The sequence below is a fragment of the Anopheles merus genome, unplaced genomic scaffold, assembly GCF_017562075.2.
Source record: "Anopheles merus strain MAF unplaced genomic scaffold, AmerM5.1 LNR4000082, whole genome shotgun sequence".
Classification (NCBI taxonomy): domain Eukaryota; kingdom Metazoa; phylum Arthropoda; class Insecta; order Diptera; family Culicidae; genus Anopheles; species Anopheles merus.
Genome location: NW_024427662.1, coordinates 55,043 through 69,742, shown reverse-complemented (window position 1 = coordinate 69,742; position 14,700 = coordinate 55,043). Strand labels below are relative to the sequence as shown.

The 14,700-nt window shown below is 47.6% G+C and overlaps 5 protein-coding genes across 7 annotated transcripts; 3 read left to right on the top strand and 2 right to left on the bottom strand.

Annotated features, from left to right (window-relative positions):
* The first annotated feature begins 262 nt into the window (after positions 1 to 262).
* Positions 263 to 1,950, top strand: LOC121601376 (protein ALP1-like). The gene is made up of 3 exons (XM_041930183.1): positions 263 to 1,125; positions 1,197 to 1,293; positions 1,368 to 1,950. The coding sequence occupies exons 1-3, from the start codon at positions 380 to 382 to the stop codon at positions 1,860 to 1,862; spliced, it is 1,338 nt and encodes a 445-aa protein (XP_041786117.1). The 5' UTR covers positions 263 to 379; the 3' UTR covers positions 1,863 to 1,950.
* Positions 1,896 to 2,965, bottom strand: LOC121601379 (zinc finger protein with KRAB and SCAN domains 2-like). Its single transcript, XM_041930189.1, has 2 exons — positions 2,524 to 2,965; positions 1,896 to 2,441 (listed from the first exon to the last, which is right to left on the bottom strand). The coding sequence occupies exons 1-2, from the start codon at positions 2,834 to 2,836 to the stop codon at positions 2,041 to 2,043; spliced, it is 714 nt and encodes a 237-aa protein (XP_041786123.1). The 5' UTR covers positions 2,837 to 2,965; the 3' UTR covers positions 1,896 to 2,040.
* Positions 2,966 to 3,236: 271 nt separating this feature from the next.
* Positions 3,237 to 4,740, top strand: LOC121601380. Its single transcript, XM_041930190.1, has 2 exons — positions 3,237 to 3,412; positions 3,710 to 4,740. Exons 1-2 carry the CDS (start codon positions 3,274 to 3,276, stop codon positions 4,249 to 4,251), a joined length of 681 nt encoding a protein of 226 aa, XP_041786124.1. The 5' UTR covers positions 3,237 to 3,273; the 3' UTR covers positions 4,252 to 4,740.
* Positions 4,741 to 5,182: 442 nt separating this feature from the next.
* On the top strand, positions 5,183 to 14,331 carry LOC121601377. 3 transcript variants are annotated; one of them, XM_041930186.1, is made up of 5 exons: positions 5,183 to 5,545; positions 9,948 to 10,158; positions 11,725 to 12,011; positions 12,871 to 12,998; positions 13,073 to 14,331. In XM_041930186.1, the coding sequence occupies exons 3-5, from the start codon at positions 11,738 to 11,740 to the stop codon at positions 13,337 to 13,339; spliced, it is 669 nt and encodes a 222-aa protein (XP_041786120.1). In that variant the 5' UTR covers positions 5,183 to 5,545; positions 9,948 to 10,158; positions 11,725 to 11,737; the 3' UTR covers positions 13,340 to 14,331. The 3 variants fall into 3 exon arrangements, with proteins under 3 accessions (XP_041786120.1, XP_041786118.1, XP_041786119.1); XM_041930184.1 differs by lacking the exon at positions 9,948 to 10,158; XM_041930185.1 differs by lacking the exons at positions 5,183 to 5,545; positions 9,948 to 10,158 and adding an exon at positions 5,574 to 5,776.
* On the bottom strand, positions 7,963 to 9,665 carry LOC121601381. Its single transcript, XM_041930191.1, has 2 exons — positions 9,421 to 9,665; positions 7,963 to 9,329 (listed from the first exon to the last, which is right to left on the bottom strand). Exon 2 carries the CDS (start codon positions 9,307 to 9,309, stop codon positions 8,716 to 8,718), a length of 594 nt encoding a protein of 197 aa, XP_041786125.1. The 5' UTR covers positions 9,310 to 9,329; positions 9,421 to 9,665; the 3' UTR covers positions 7,963 to 8,715.
* Positions 14,332 to 14,700: the final 369 nt, after the last annotated feature.

Below are 14,700 nucleotides of genomic sequence, written 5' to 3'. Positions count from 1 at the left end.
GTGATTCCGAGCGTGTTATTACATTAGCGAAGCGGATTTTTATATCAAATGGAGTCATTGAAAGATAAATTTTGGAATTATTCCTGTAATTTAATAGGCCCTTGAATGATATCGCGTGTCTCGGGAACCACCTTAAGATATTTTTATAGGATTTGTGCAGAATTTAATGTTTTTAGTTACACTGCCGAAACCGGGTACAGTTATCCTAGAGAGAATGAGCGAGATGCAGCTATTTTTGAACGTCAAAAACCCGTGCCATGTTGTACGGGCCGCATCGCCAGAAGTTAAGAGCCCTGCTTGAAGTGCGCGTCCCTTTCGCGGAACAGCGCGAAGCAAAATTGGCTCTCGTTTATACGTGGTAATTTCGGCTTGGAAAACTATGGACAATGCTCATAAACGCCAAGTGGTGGAGAACCTCTTCCTAACGTTCGCGACCAAGCAGGCGGAACTGTTCAAGCAGTACGATGCGAACCGGAAAAAACGGTCGAAAATTTTCCTCCAGCGACTGCGCTACCAGCTGAAGCGAAACGGGGAAAACCATCGCAAGGAATGGAGCTCCAAACTGGAGGCTGAGCTGCTGGAGAGCATTCCGACGCGCAAGATCTGGAAGCTGAGCCGCAACGACAAGTGGTTCCGGGAGCTGTTCGAGCAGGAGGACAACGAGGATGATCTGCTGCGCTACTTCCGGATGGGTCGGGCCATGTACGACACGCTGGTGGCGATGCTGCGGCAGGATCTCGCCCCTCATCCGCTACTGGCGGCCCAGTCCTGCAGCGCGGAGAAGAAGGTCGGCATCGGGCTGTACAAGCTAACGACCGGGGCCGACTACACCACGATCGGCAACATGTTTGGCGTGCACAAGGCCACGGTGAAGAACTGTGTGCATCAGTTTTGCAAATCGATGGTGAAAAACTACATGGATTCGGAGATCTATCTGCCTGACCAGGAGGAAATGGCGGAGATAAGCAAGAGCTTCGAGGACAAGAGCGACATTCCGCTGGTGATCGGGGCGATGGGTCGTTTGCACGTTCCCATCACACCGTCGTTGGCTGATTCGAAAAATTACATCAACGGGAGAAAATGGCCCTCCTTGATTCTGCAGGCTGTGGTCGACAACAATCATTGGTAAGTCTTGTGCGGGACGGTGTGATGTACAAACTGAATATGTCATTGCTTTGCTCTTCCCCTATCGCTAGTTTCAGACACATCACGTGCGGACACGTCGGTGCAACCGAGGACAGTGTGGTGCTGGGTGATTCTGGATTGTACCAACATTTCGACGGCGCAGACATGGTAAGAGCTGCTCGAGAGCGCACCGAACGCACCTTCCACCAGACTAACGTGGCTTGTGTCTCTTCTCCCGACAGCCGTCCCAGAACATCAACGGAAACACGGTAAAATCCTTTATCGTGTCGGATACGGTTTACCCGTTGCTGCCCTGGCTACAGCACGGCTACATGACCCCGACGACAACGGAGGAGGAAACCTTTAACGAGCATCTGAACAAGGCACGCGTCGCCGTTGACGAAGCGTTTGATCGGTTGCGCGCGCGATTCCGAATACTGCAGCGGAAGATCGATATAGATATTAACTTCGTGCCGCAGATCCTGCTGACGTGCTGCATTCTGCACAATTTTCTCGAGAAGAACAACACCCCGTTCCTGGAGGCGTGGTCGGAGGCGCTGCAAGAATCGAACCAAAAGTATCCGCAGCCGGACGGTGCGGCCAGTTTGAACTACACGACCACGGTCGAGGGTGAATCCATTAGGGACGTGCTGAAGGAGCATCTACACTCGAAGTATGTGCTGTTCCGGACGATCGAATACAACCAGGTGTATTTTATCAGTGAGGGAAATAACTGAATGAAACTAAAGGAACAATCCAAAAACATATTATGCAATTTGTTAAGCTATGATTATTGAGACGAATAAACTAAATATGATTACAATTTACTTAGCATAATTGAATTTTCGTTTTCAATATTTATCATTTAGCATGTGTGTGCCGGAGAAACGGTAGACGTCAGCGCCACCCGCTACTTTAGAATGGTTCCTCCTCTCGCCACGTTTGGTAAAACTCCTTCACAATTTCCTTCTTCACAACCGGGTGCGCCAGCTGCTCGCTGGATTGCAGCTCGAGCTCCTCCGTACTATCCTCCATGGTGGGCGTTTCATCGATGATCCGTATCACCACCCCTTCCTGCAACAAAATCTGCTGCGCTTTCACGCAGAAATCGTTCATGTTGCGGTTCAGCATTTGCGACACCTTCGTCGTGTACTGGCGCTCGTCATGCGTGAACAGGTCAAATTCGTAGTCTACTAGGTCTTTCTGTTTTTTGAAAAACTCTTCGTTATTTTCCCGATCCACCTTGGCCAGCTTGGTTAGCAGCACGTCAAAGTTTTCCAGCACCGCTCTCGGTCGCTTCGGTTGGCTGGCAGATTCTGGAAGCGGAAAATGGAGGTAGAGGAGATCTCGTTAGGACTGCAGGCACACTCTCCTTCTTGCTGCACAATATCATCATACCTTTGCCTTTGGAACTCGACGGTGCCGGTGGCTTCATGGCCATCAGCTCGTCCAGTTCCTCGAAATATTCGCACGACTCTGCCAGGTAGTTTTCGCGCTTTGTTTTGTAGTACGAACGCTTTAGATTTTTCCACTTGTGTTCGATCTGAAAAGCGTCCTTGTCGAAGTACCCGCGCTGTTTCATCTCGTTCTCCGTGATTTGGTACAGCTTGGTGTTGCGCTCCTCGCCGAACAGCTTCATCAAATCCAGCTCCTTGATGATTGCCAGCAGTTCCCGGGTTTCCTCCGGCGTCCACACATTCCGGCGGGCCATTTCAAGCGGGTCCGAACAAAAATGCACCAAAACAAGCGCTACGCGTCGAGCCTTTCCGTTTGTTTACATGAAAGGCGCGTCAATTATTGGCCGTCGTCGTCGTCGTTGTGTTGTTGTTGGTTATTTTGCATGTTGTTTTTTGGATGCCATTCGTTCGAGCAGTTATCATCCAAGGTAGGTATAGAGGTGGTGTGGACATTTCGAGCAGAGAAATGAGGAGCGAATTAAAATGAAACGAACTAAAAATAAACCCCTGTACGGCAGATCGATTGAAAAAGTTATTAAGATGTTTCAAAAACATCACACTTTTCGTGATTGATTGTAAGACACATTTTGAATCCAACGTACATCGGTCATCGGGTGGTCGTTCGAGTACGCCGCTGCATTCCATCACTTTCAATCCTGCAGCTTGATTCAGTCTTCACACAAACGTCAAAATGGGCGCAAGCACAAGAACGGGAAAGTTTGCGGTCGGATTTACGGCGTTTGCCTTTTTGTTTATTCTGATCGCTTTCTGCTCTCCCTACTGGCTACAAACCGATGGCGAACTGGAGCATCCAAAGTTTACCAATTTAGGTACGTACGGGAGCCTAGCGCCGTGCGTCCGCGGCCGGAACGTAACCCAAGACGTGCAGTTGGGGTGTGTCATCAATCGCAACGCTTGTTCATTGATGATTGAATTCGAAGGACGCTGCTGGGTGTGTGGGGGCGGGGGGCGAGGAACGTGGTTGGCACCGAAGCCAAATGGGGGACTGTGTAAACAAACATTGGCACAGCAGCTGTCGTAGTGTTGTTTGGGAAAGGCAGTTGTGATGCATACGAACAAAATGAGTGAGTGTTTCCTTCTTTCTCCCCTTTTGCCCCAATTTGCAGGACTTTGGGAGCTGTGCTTGCGCAACTTCCAGGACATTCACCGATGGTACGACTATCCGTTCAATGGCTGCATGTGGATATTCGAGGAGGAGTACTACATCATCCACGACTACATACTGCCTGGGTTCTTCATCGCCGTGCAGTTCTTTTTCACGCTCTGCTTCACGCTGCTCCTGATGGGCGTGATCATGACGCTGATGTTTTTGAGCTGCTCCCGGGACAACGATCGCTACATTATGCTGCTGCTGACGAACGGGACGGTGCTGCTGCTCGCTGCCCTGTGCGGTCTGATAGCGGTGGCCACGTTCGGCTGCTACGGCGATAGCCGCGACTGGATGCCGAACTGGGAGCACAACGATATGGGCTGGTCGTTCGCGCTGGGCGTCGTCGGCACGTTCGCCCTGTTCCCGGCAGGCGTTCTGTTCATTGTCGAAGCACGCCGGGCCACGTACCGGAGGCTGAACAACATTGCCAACACGGAGATGGCCGCTGCGTACACGATGGACGAGCGGAAGTATCGCGGTGGACATACCGATATTTAGGGCGTTCGCAACCAGGCCAAACATTCCACGTTCTACGGACGGTCGGAGAGAGTCCTCTGTTCAAAAAGATGCTCTTCTCCCCGTGAACGTATAACAATGCCTTTCTAGAGTAGATTTAAGAATGTTTTTTTTACACCCACAACAATTGACAGCCGTTTTTTCGCCATTCTGGAGGAAAACGAACCGTTTTAATGGCATATGGAAGGGCGCGTAAATCCTGCTGAATTGTAGGTTAGATCAGTAATCTCGTGAAGAAAAAGAATCCGTCCAACAGTAGGAATAAAATGCACGTTTGCAGCCCAAATCGTGCTTGGCTCATTAAATGTTCATTAGTGTGTCGCGCTAGAGTGGAAAACGTTTGGTAATTGACGTCTGGGTGGGATTTTTTCACCGTTCAAAGGCTAACATCATAATTAGAAGCTTCTTTTAAATTGTAACCATGCAACGTTTTAATAAAAAAAAGTATAATAATAAACATGTTAAGCTGTACAACTTCCTTTTTTATGATTTTCCATCAACACTGAGTCATATGAACCACATAGACCACTGCCTAACGTGGCGTGGTGTATTTCTCTGGCTATGACAGCGTTTCTCAATCTTTAGTTAAATCCGTAGCTTTACAAAGCCATAGATTAGCAAATGAACGATTAAAGTTTATATTCTTAATTGTAATAAAATCTGAATTTAGCGTTCTAGAGATGAAATTGTCTGTGTTTGAGTGAAGTTAGAAGAAAAACCTTCCGTATTCCTTTCTCTCCGTAGCCTCATAACGAATGTTCATTCAAAACAGAACCTGCGGTGGTAGTGGTAGTGTGTTTTCTTTCCCACTTGTCAAGCCGTGTAGCACCACCACCACTTCGTTGCGACCAAACTCACCACGAAGAAGGTGGAACAAAGCGAACGGCCATGGTTGTGTGTGGCAACGTTCCAACATAACTTAACAACCCTCATCCCTTGCCTTCCCACCCTCACTGGTCCTACAGGGCGCGTTCGGGTGTTTCTGTTGGCCGCTTTTCAACCCCCTTCACACTGTTCGCTTTACAGACGCACGCACACACGTACGGTCATTACGTGCGGGGTACGGGCGCGGACAGGTTTTACTCGTCAAGCAGTTAGCCAGCCAGTCAGTTTCATCTCACAACGACGCGCGTACTCGTCTCACGTCTTGGACAACGACGACGACGACGACGGCCAAGACGGCAACTTCTTCTCATTCTCACGCGCAGTGTGGCGAAGTAATGCAACAAAATTCGGAGCTTCTATCTGGGCGTGCCAAGACCACCACAACAACAGTGTAAGTGTTCCGAAAGGTGTTTGATAAGAAACGCACATTGCGAGCCTCTGTGTTCCGGAACCTCGGTTTGGGTGGGGTGGAGTGTGTGCGTGGGGGAGTTTGGTGCTGTTCCTAGGTGTGGTGCCCGTGTGTGAGCCAGCGTCGTGCGTGTTTCTGATTGTTCCTCCGTGCCTCCAACCATCGGTGCCATTAGATGCTGCCGTCGCTCGGAACCAACACCCCAACGACAGTGTACGGTGCACGGTGACGGTGACACGATATTGGTGCGGACGCGCACATTACTGCAGTGGGAATCACAATCGGAAGCGAACGGTGTTGCTCTGTGTGTGGCTAGGTGACGACGAAGAGTAGGCGCTGTCCTCTGTGCTTTTGCGGTTCGCGGTGCATCGGGCTACATCAGCAGCGTTAGTTTGCTGTGGGTTGTGTGAGTGTGGTTGGGATCTACTGTAGTAGCATTGGGTTGTGTTACGACGCATCACGCTGGGGAACCTCTTGTCCCTTGGGTGGAGATCTGTCGTGCGTGCTAAAAGCAGTACATTTCTCAAGGAATTTGCCTACCCAGAGCAGTTTGTGTGCGTGTGTTTGTGTGCTTATACATGCTGAAGTGCCTTTTAGTTGGCTTCCTCCGTCGCCCGTGTGTGACTCATTGCGAGTTAATTAGGAAGAACTCTACCCCGTTCTGTGTCATCGAGTGTGCGATCACAAATTGTCTCTGCTCCGTGAATAACAACGATCGTAATGAACAAACAGTTTTACGATATCAAACACTACGTCCATTCAAGGCGATAGTCGACGGTGGCATTTAACAGAGACACACGCCAAACACCATCGCGTAATGTGATCATCATCACCGCCGTATAGGGAGGGGCTCGCGCTATTTCAAAAAGTTCCGTTCCCAACCGTACCGACGAAGACAGCAAAGACGGTGCGAAGAAAAAAACACTTTGACAAGAGAATGCCGGTACTTCATAACACCCTTCCACGTACGGACAAATCCAACCGCGCCACTACTGGCGGGATTACCTTTCAAATGTACTTTTAATACGCGGTTGCTTCGATTGATCTTTGTGTGAAAAATTATTGGCCCAATCGTCATTAGGGCGAAGCGCCGCCAGCGAGCCCGATGGTCCTGCCCGAAGCGCAACAGTTGGCAATCGCAGCAAACAACAACACAACCGCGTTCGGTGGTTGGCCGTCCGTTGATGATGATGAACATGCTGAAGTGCTGTGCGATTGCCACCTGCAAGCATGCTTTCCCGAGCCCCGTGCTCCAGCCTAAATGGGGCGGTTTATATTTGCCACAAGCAAATACTTGGGTCGTTCGAGCGATGATCCTCGAAACGAGCCGAAACCGTTCAACAACCATAAACGCTCATCGGCACACAGGCAGGTTTTAAAAGTGGGAAAAACCCCACGGCCCCAAAACTGCGATGGGGGCTCGACCGTTCGAACCGCGTTGTTTGCACACTCCAGGAATGGTGGTGTAGCGGAAAAACAGAAGTTGTTGTTTGGCCATTCCTATCCCGGTGGCATGCAAATACAACACCACTCCTCGGGATGCCGGCGCACCAGCGCTTCCAGGGTATAACGGAAAAAAGTGGGACTTTACATCTTACTCCAGTGTTTGTGAGTGACTAATATGCCAAATTCGATCTGCAGCACGCGGAACGAAACATTGTTAAGCCGTCACACAGCCTACAAGTGTGCCACACAGCTCACCGAGAGCGCCACAGCAAACAGTTGCTTCCGGTGGTTAAGCTGTGGACTGGTGATGTGCTCTATGGAGCGCACTCACGACTCCGATCCGACACGGGAGTCGGACTCGTCCGGAGTCCGCTGGAGTCGACCGGAGTCGACCGGCGTCGGAGTCATTCGGAGTCGTCCAGAGTCGACCGCAGTAAACAGAAGCCGTCCTATGCAATGTGCTTGTGATCAGGCATTTCATTTCGTTGTGTTTTTTGTCTTTTATTTTGCGCGTGCACTTCGTAATAGGCCTTTGTTTCAATCTCCGGACGACTTCGACTCCAACTGATTCCGGAGGACTCCGGCTCTCTACGACTCCGGCCGGCTCCGGGCGACTCTGGACGACTCCGAACGATTCCGAACGACTCTGGATAATGCTGGACGGAACTACCTTCCGGAGTCGATCCCGAAATTAGTCGATCCCGAATCGCATCGGAGTCGCCAACTTTCCCCATCACTACTATGGACCACTTCCCGTGATGTTTAACATGAAAGCTTTTTTGTTTTGCCTCCCCAATTGCGGGACCACAGTATGCCCACCTGTATGTGTTTGGCCACGAGAAAGATGTTTCGTTGTTAAAAGTACAACACAATCGTTGTAAAGAGAGCTTAAGCTGCTGCTAAGCTAATTGGATGCAACATTCTTGGCCTTTTTTAGCACTTTACTCGCACAGTTGCAGCTCGAAAGCATTTAACAAGCTACGAAACATTTTATTTAAGAGTAAATTAGCATACTTCCTTTAGAATCTACTTATAAAATACGCGCCCGTCCGGCAATCGGAGGTAGACAGCGAAGTGTTGTTACTGTTTGCTGAACAGGTTAAAGGCGGCGGTGCAATGCATACGACAGGAATTGATAAAAGCTTTTCTTCCCCACTTGCTATTTAAAATCTAACATATTAAGATAAACATTGTCTGAATGTCGCGGGAAGGTAGTGTGTGTTACAGGTTTTTTTATTGCCATAGGGGCGGCATTGGTGTGCATTTTCATTCCGCCAATGATCAGTTGATCATTCCCGCGATCAGTTCCCAGCGCATAAGAATGCAACGACGTGTGAAAATGCCACTTGCTTTGTGATTTTAAAATGCTTTGTACGGGGTTTTTTTTCTCTCCATTTCATCTAAATTAAGAAACGATAGAACTTAATAGAATCGTTCTTATATCGGAAGCTTGTAGATGTTTGCAGAATAGTGCAGTACTGTATTTGGCCTTGCCGTAGCTCACAGCGGCCGAAAAATACAGTCGCTACGTTGTGGTAATTTCCTACACCTACCTTTAGTGTAATATGTCCATAGTCTTCATACTATCCCACTCTCTTACTGGTGGTCGTTTTCATGTCGTTAAAATTTTGACCTACTTTTGTCGGCATGGCTCGTAACGCACGGTACAAAAAAAAGCCAAGCCACATCTCCCACCCACCAAAGTATTAGTCAAGCGAACGATAGGGAGCTCCCGCCTCATTTGCCCAGCAAGGATGCGTGCGGTCAAAGTATTGGTCCGCGACGGCACTGCGCGCCTGCAAAGCGCACCCGGCCGCCTCCAGGGCCACATTCACGCACACCGGCTCCGTGCGACTGGCAAGGGCGGCCACAATGAATCCGCTCGTGAAGCTATCGCCCGCACCGGAAACGTTCACGATTTGGGCTAGCTTCGGAGCCGGATAGAAACGCCCAGAACCGCCACCACCTTCCGGCACTGGGGCGTATTGGTGGGACGGGTTGAAAAATGGCACCGTGGCCGCGGTGCGACGAAACACGGCAACGCCATGATGGCCCAGTGTTACCAGCACATGATCGATGGTTTTATTCACAAACAGGCCGAGCGGTTTAACGTCTGCCAGCAGCTCGCCGAGCGTCGCGTACTCATCCATTAGCTTGCGCGGAGCTGGACCGGGATAGTGTAGGGCCTTCGCAATTTCGGCCAGCTCGTGAATGTTGGGCGAGATGAACTTGACGGCACGTTTGGCGAGGGCCGCCAGTTTGGCATTCCGGGCGGCGAATGGTCTTGCCGCAATCCGCATGTCCGTGGGTTCGAAGAACACTGTAACGTAGAGGAAACAGAGAACGGGAAAGCACGGTTAGTAAGGTGTATTATTTTACGCTTTAAAAAGGTGTTTTCGATCACACTCAACATAATACATTCGGGATAGAGCTTTGCGTGCGTGACTCATGCGGTTTTCGCCCGTGTCACGGACGGTTGAAGTAAGCCCGAGGAACAATGGTGTTGCGACGCGAGCCGACCCAGGAGCGCAGGCGGTCAACAATTTGTGGTTAGGTATGTGAGGTACAATATTTTGTCACACCGTCAGCACCGTTGCTTGCGCAGCCAAACAGAGACTGGGGAGAAACAATGCTATCGTTGTAATAAGCCGCGGGACAATTTGTCTCCTCGGCCCTCGGAGTGGGTCACACGTTCGCGCACCGATATGCATCGACCGTTAAACAGCGTATGTGTGTCTGTCTGTTCTATTGTCACGCTAATTGCCAGGTGTGATTAGAAGACAATGGAGAAGGGTTTTTTGGGTTTTGCCATTTTCTTCGTTTTGCCGTTTGCTCACAAGGACATCCTTGGCTTATCCATACGTTTGATCTCCTCCGATGTCTCCGCGTGTGTATCGCCCGGTGCATTATTCTTACTTCCTCTTCTCGTCTACACCAGGTGCCGCCCGCATGTAAACAAATAAGGGGCTGAGCTTGTTTGACTGTTTCACCGAAGAAACGCATTCAGTCGTCCCAAGGATAGCGGTAGTAGTTGCCAGCGGAGCGCTAACTAATAGTGTGTGCGCTCGCCCGAATAGGAACACCCGGTGAAGGTGTAAAAAGACCTATAGACAAACGGACCTCTATTTGCCGTCTCAAACCCGCCAGCTGTGAGTAGTGTCAGGTGCCCCCCTGGCAAAGACAATTGTGCATTTCCATGTTGCATTTCTTTACTTTTCTACAAACAGTAGCAGAGGTCAAAATGCATGCCCCTCATACAAAGCTTTTCATCTTCTCCCGCCCGTAATATGCTTCCCGGCTTGCTTTTATAAACCTTAGCTTCCCCCTTTCTTAGCTTCCCTGCGCATGTTTGCACCTAAAGTTTTCATCTACGATTTGTGCCACTTCAAAATAATGCCACAGCGTAATGACGCCTGTTATGAAGCTAATTTCCCTTTCCAAAGGTATTACCTGGGTAGATAATTGTGCTTATTTATCGTGCGACAAACACTGGCGAAACAGTGCTTAGCGACTATTGTAGCGTTCGTTTCGCGTTTCCCTTGCAGGTTGCTTTTGCCACAACGTTCTAACTCAAAAGGAGCGGAAGTTACGTTACAACACCGCATCGATGTTCGTGACGAACGATCATTTTTTTGCTGTTAATAATCATAATACGCGTTGAGGTAGCGGAGAAAAGGGACATTTTTCTAGAAGGTGAAGTTTTCAGCCCTTGTCTTTGGAGAGGAAACTGAAGTTGTTTGTTCATTTGAAACAAAGCGCAAAGCAAATTCTTCACACACCAACACGATGGTGATCATGATCAACTAGTTAACAAGCCACTAATATAATCTTTTCGGCTGGAGCTGGAGCTTTTAGTGACCATGAGTGTGTCACATTTTTAATCAAACAATTTTACCGACTTTAAAATGTATATACTTATAAATGCAAATAGTTTTAATGTTTCACATACCAAACATGAAACAACCTGTAATGTTGTAGCGGGCACTACTGTTCTACCACCCTGTCCGCACATCGGTTTCGTCTCCCAGATGGATTCGTATGATTACCATTAAACTGCATACCATTTGTTAGCACTGCTTGGCACTGCTCTCTTATCAACCCTTTACCTTCACCCTAGTGTAATGCAATTGGTGCAAAACTTTCACCTAATATGCTCAACCCTCCGTCTATTGCTGGCGGAACGTTCGTGAGAATTCAGGGGCACAGCAAGTAGTTCTTTAGCGTGTCGTCGATCGGCAAGGCAACAGGTTGGATTGTTGCTCCTGCTGCTGTACGGTAATGGTCGGGAAGTTTCGTTCAAGTTAGGGGTACGACCGTTCCCAATAATGACAGAAGGATAACATTTTTGCACGAAACACTCGGTTGGCAAAGCAAAGAGAAAGAATTCATGTCTGAAGCACTTTAAATGCATACTAATAGAAATAGGGGCGTCTTATAGCGGGGGCTAGATTAAGAATGCACTTCCTCTTCTGCGTTATGTACTTGTTTTTGCCGACACGGTTGACTGAGAAATGCGCAAGGGTGCACCTACACCTGTGCACCTAGCCTAGGTCAAAAAGTTTAAAAAATGTTCCACTTTGCTTCTGCAAAACCCATCCGTCGCCTAAAACTCTGCTTTTCATTCATTTTTATTGGCTTATTTTTTCCTTGTACGAATTATCTACGATCGACAAATTAATCGTCGTTTTTTGCACTTCTTTTTCGTAACAATTTAGTGATTTAGCTACGATGAAGCGTCGCTCGCTGTCGGGCAACTGTGGCGTTGGCGTGTTCGTGATCGCGCTGGTGACGGTGCTGGTTGCGTTTGCCACGCCGAGCTGGCTGGTAAGTGACTATCGCATTACCGGCGCCAAGCTGGACCGGTTGGGCCTGTGGACGCACTGCTTCCGGTCGCTGCCAGACGTTAACGATGACTACCAGCGTCGCTTTTTCGTCGGCTGCCGTTGGGTGTACGATCCGTTTACGACAGGATACGACGAGATACGCGGCTTTCTTATTCCACGTAAGTATAGTTGTGTACTGACAGCAAGTAAGGTCACCATTTAACCACGAGCAGGAAAAGGAACACCCGGCCCGATAGACGTTTGCGGAAAGCGGAGATGCTTTAATTGAACTAATTAATAGTAGCGGTTCCGCGTGGATAGACCGATCAATTGTTGACATTGGCGGGCAGCCGATGCTCGGCAGAACCGTGCATCCAGTGAGTCATGTTGGAGCGATTTAACAATTCGCATTGCAGCGACGAGGAGGGATAATCACGTGCTACGACCCACCGAGCCGAGCATCTATTCTTCTATGTGGCGAGGGTGTTAGAATGTAAAATTGAACAACTCCGGTCACGAAACTAATGCGCGTGTTACGAATTGGAGGTGGCGCTATGAATGGAAATGTTTGGTCGTGCGGCTCAAAGGTGGAAACTTCCGCTGAAAATGGTTAACCACAGAAAAATTGTTCTGTTATGGTTTTTTTTTTGTTGGTTGCCTTTTGTGAGAAGAAGGTTGGTGGTAACTGCATGCAACCGTTAGGTTTTCGTTTGAAACACGCGATGTCCTACGTTTAATAATTCAATTTAAATTGATAAATGGTGTTTTTTTGTTTGCTTCACATTTCAATTATTTTTACAAATAATGAATTAACAATTGCTTGTATTATTAAAAAAAACTATTTTTTTTCAATTGATTTAACGCGTTTTCTTCAAGGATTCCCTGTGCGTGTTTTTCATCAAAAAATTTCAGCTAAAACAAGTTTTTTCATCCTTGACATGAAAGATTTACAGCAAAAGATTTACTTGTCCAATTCATGCTAACACGAAAAACACACAAAATCTCAAAAGTAGTGATGTATGATTTACTCTATTTCAGCGTTCATGGTGGCCACCCAATTCTTCTACACGCTCTGCGCTATCGGTGTAATATTGGCGATGGTTTTGGTGCTCCTATACTTCCTGTGTGCCGGACCGGACCAAAAGTTCTTTGTCAAGCTTATCAAGGTACAGAAATGATTACGACTTGAATGATTACTTCCCATGCTAATATATTGTTCGACTTTACTTTGCTTAATCAGGCAATCAGCTTCATTACACTGGCGGCATCGATCTGCGGCAGCATCGGGGTGATCGTGTTCGCCTGCTTCGGCAATAAGGACAAGTGGATGCCGGAACATGCGAACAATTGGTTCGGCTGGTCATTCATCCTGGCGTGTATCGGTGTGGTGGCGTGTGCCGTCGCATCCTCACTGTTCTTCACCGAGGCACACGTGCAGGCACGCAAGCGGCGACAGCTGAAGGAATCACAGACCCAGTTCCAGATGGACAGTGAATCGAAAGCATAAGTCGCCTTACACTCCACACACACACACACGCGCAAGCACGCACTAACCGCGTGTCCCCATCTCGCTATGACCGCAGCAAAACGTTCGACCAGCGCACAACACATTGTATGACGCACAAACTATGCGTACCAATCATAATCCCATAATCCCATCGATCGAGTTCGACTTCATCATCGCAAAGTACAACAGTTAACAACGGGGAAGCTCTGAATCGTGCCGAACGTGCGGCCAGAGTCGTGACGAAGGGGCGAATGGCGTTTCAGTAGGTCCGCAGTGAGCGAAAAGGAGCAGCTATAGGGAAAAGCGGCGTACCTAGTTTATAGGAAAGATTAGTCTGTTGTGCAAGGCAATCTCAATCAGCGTACCGTCCAAGCTGAAGCTATTCAAGTGTCTTCTACTGTTTTTAAAAAGCTATATTTTTGTAGTGTATGTCTTAATTTTACGTTTCCACGGAACAGCATCCGTCCATTTTTAGTATTACTTGCACTTCCGTTTTAGCGGTTCGACTATTTCCAAGCTCGAAAGATGTTGCCAATACAAAACAGAATATGATTATGTAATGTATAAACGTACTAATCTACAACCGAAAGGCGTGTGCTTTAGGTTTGTAGCGGAATTGCATTTGAAAGATTTTATTGTACTCCATATTCGTAGATAAAAAAGAACCGCATCACCATAAGCAATGCAGCAACAGAAGTTGCTTGTAAAAGTTGCCTTAAATAAGATAAACAAGCAAATATTTTGATTGAAAGCAAACACACCACATTCCTACGTTCACACGTACAGGAAAAGAAATTCAAGAGCTTAACACTGATTCTAACATTCCATTGCGAAACTTTGGAATCTCTATAAACGAATGCAAATTTTGTAGAATAACAACGAATCACTCCAAAACGACGAGAATATTGGGTATGATGAGAAGAATGAGCAATATACAAAGCTTGGTAAATGTTTTTACAATCAAATATGATCGGTAGCGTGGGGAAAAGTAGCAAAAAATGTAATGTGTTCAAGGTAGAGAGAAGGTTTTTAAGTAACAATCAAATTTACTGCGAATAAAATAATTCAAGACGGAATAATAAAATTTATAAGAAATACCAAATGCAGTTTTTTTTCCTGTCAATTGAAAGAACATTGAAAAATACGGCAAAATACATGAAATTATTTAACAAAAATGTCATTATGCCGAGCCGGAGTTTCATGAAACTAAAACAAAACTGAAACAAAAGAAAACTCTCTAGTGGTGGTCTCCAACCTGTGGTCCGTGACTTTAACAGTAGTGGTCCGCGAAAAAAATCGATTTTGCAAAAAGAAAAAAGATTTTGCAAAAAGAAATCATTTTACAAAATGATTGCCCTCAA

What these genes read in the sequence shown, in the direction of transcription:
- LOC121601377 (XM_041930184.1), top strand. Translation starts at nt 5,490, where the DNA reads ATGCAACAAAATTCGGAGCTTCTATCTGGGCGTGCCAAGACCACCACA. An exon ending in ACGCGGCTTTCTTATTCCAC is followed by an intron (nt 12,012 to 12,870) that starts GTAAGTATAGTT and finishes ACTCTATTTCAG; the next exon opens with CGTTCATGGTGGCCACCCAA. An exon ending in TCTTTGTCAAGCTTATCAAG is followed by an intron (nt 12,999 to 13,072) that starts GTACAGAAATGA and finishes TTGCTTAATCAG; the next exon opens with GCAATCAGCTTCATTACACT.
- LOC121601379 (XM_041930189.1), bottom strand. Translation starts at nt 2,836, where the DNA reads ATGGCCCGCCGGAATGTGTGGACGCCGGAGGAAACCCGGGAACTGCTG. An exon ending in GTCGAGTTCCAAAGGCAAAG is followed by an intron (nt 2,442 to 2,523) that starts GTATGATGATAT and finishes TTCCGCTTCCAG; the next exon opens with AATCTGCCAGCCAACCGAAG.
- LOC121601380 (XM_041930190.1), top strand. Translation starts at nt 3,274, where the DNA reads ATGGGCGCAAGCACAAGAACGGGAAAGTTTGCGGTCGGATTTACGGCG. An exon ending in TCCAAAGTTTACCAATTTAG is followed by an intron (nt 3,413 to 3,709) that starts GTACGTACGGGA and finishes CCCAATTTGCAG; the next exon opens with GACTTTGGGAGCTGTGCTTG.
- LOC121601376 (XM_041930183.1), top strand. Translation starts at nt 380, where the DNA reads ATGGACAATGCTCATAAACGCCAAGTGGTGGAGAACCTCTTCCTAACG. An exon ending in GTGGTCGACAACAATCATTG is followed by an intron (nt 1,126 to 1,196) that starts GTAAGTCTTGTG and finishes CCCTATCGCTAG; the next exon opens with TTTCAGACACATCACGTGCG. An exon ending in ATTTCGACGGCGCAGACATG is followed by an intron (nt 1,294 to 1,367) that starts GTAAGAGCTGCT and finishes TTCTCCCGACAG; the next exon opens with CCGTCCCAGAACATCAACGG.
- LOC121601381 (XM_041930191.1), bottom strand. Translation starts at nt 9,309, where the DNA reads ATGCGGATTGCGGCAAGACCATTCGCCGCCCGGAATGCCAAACTGGCG.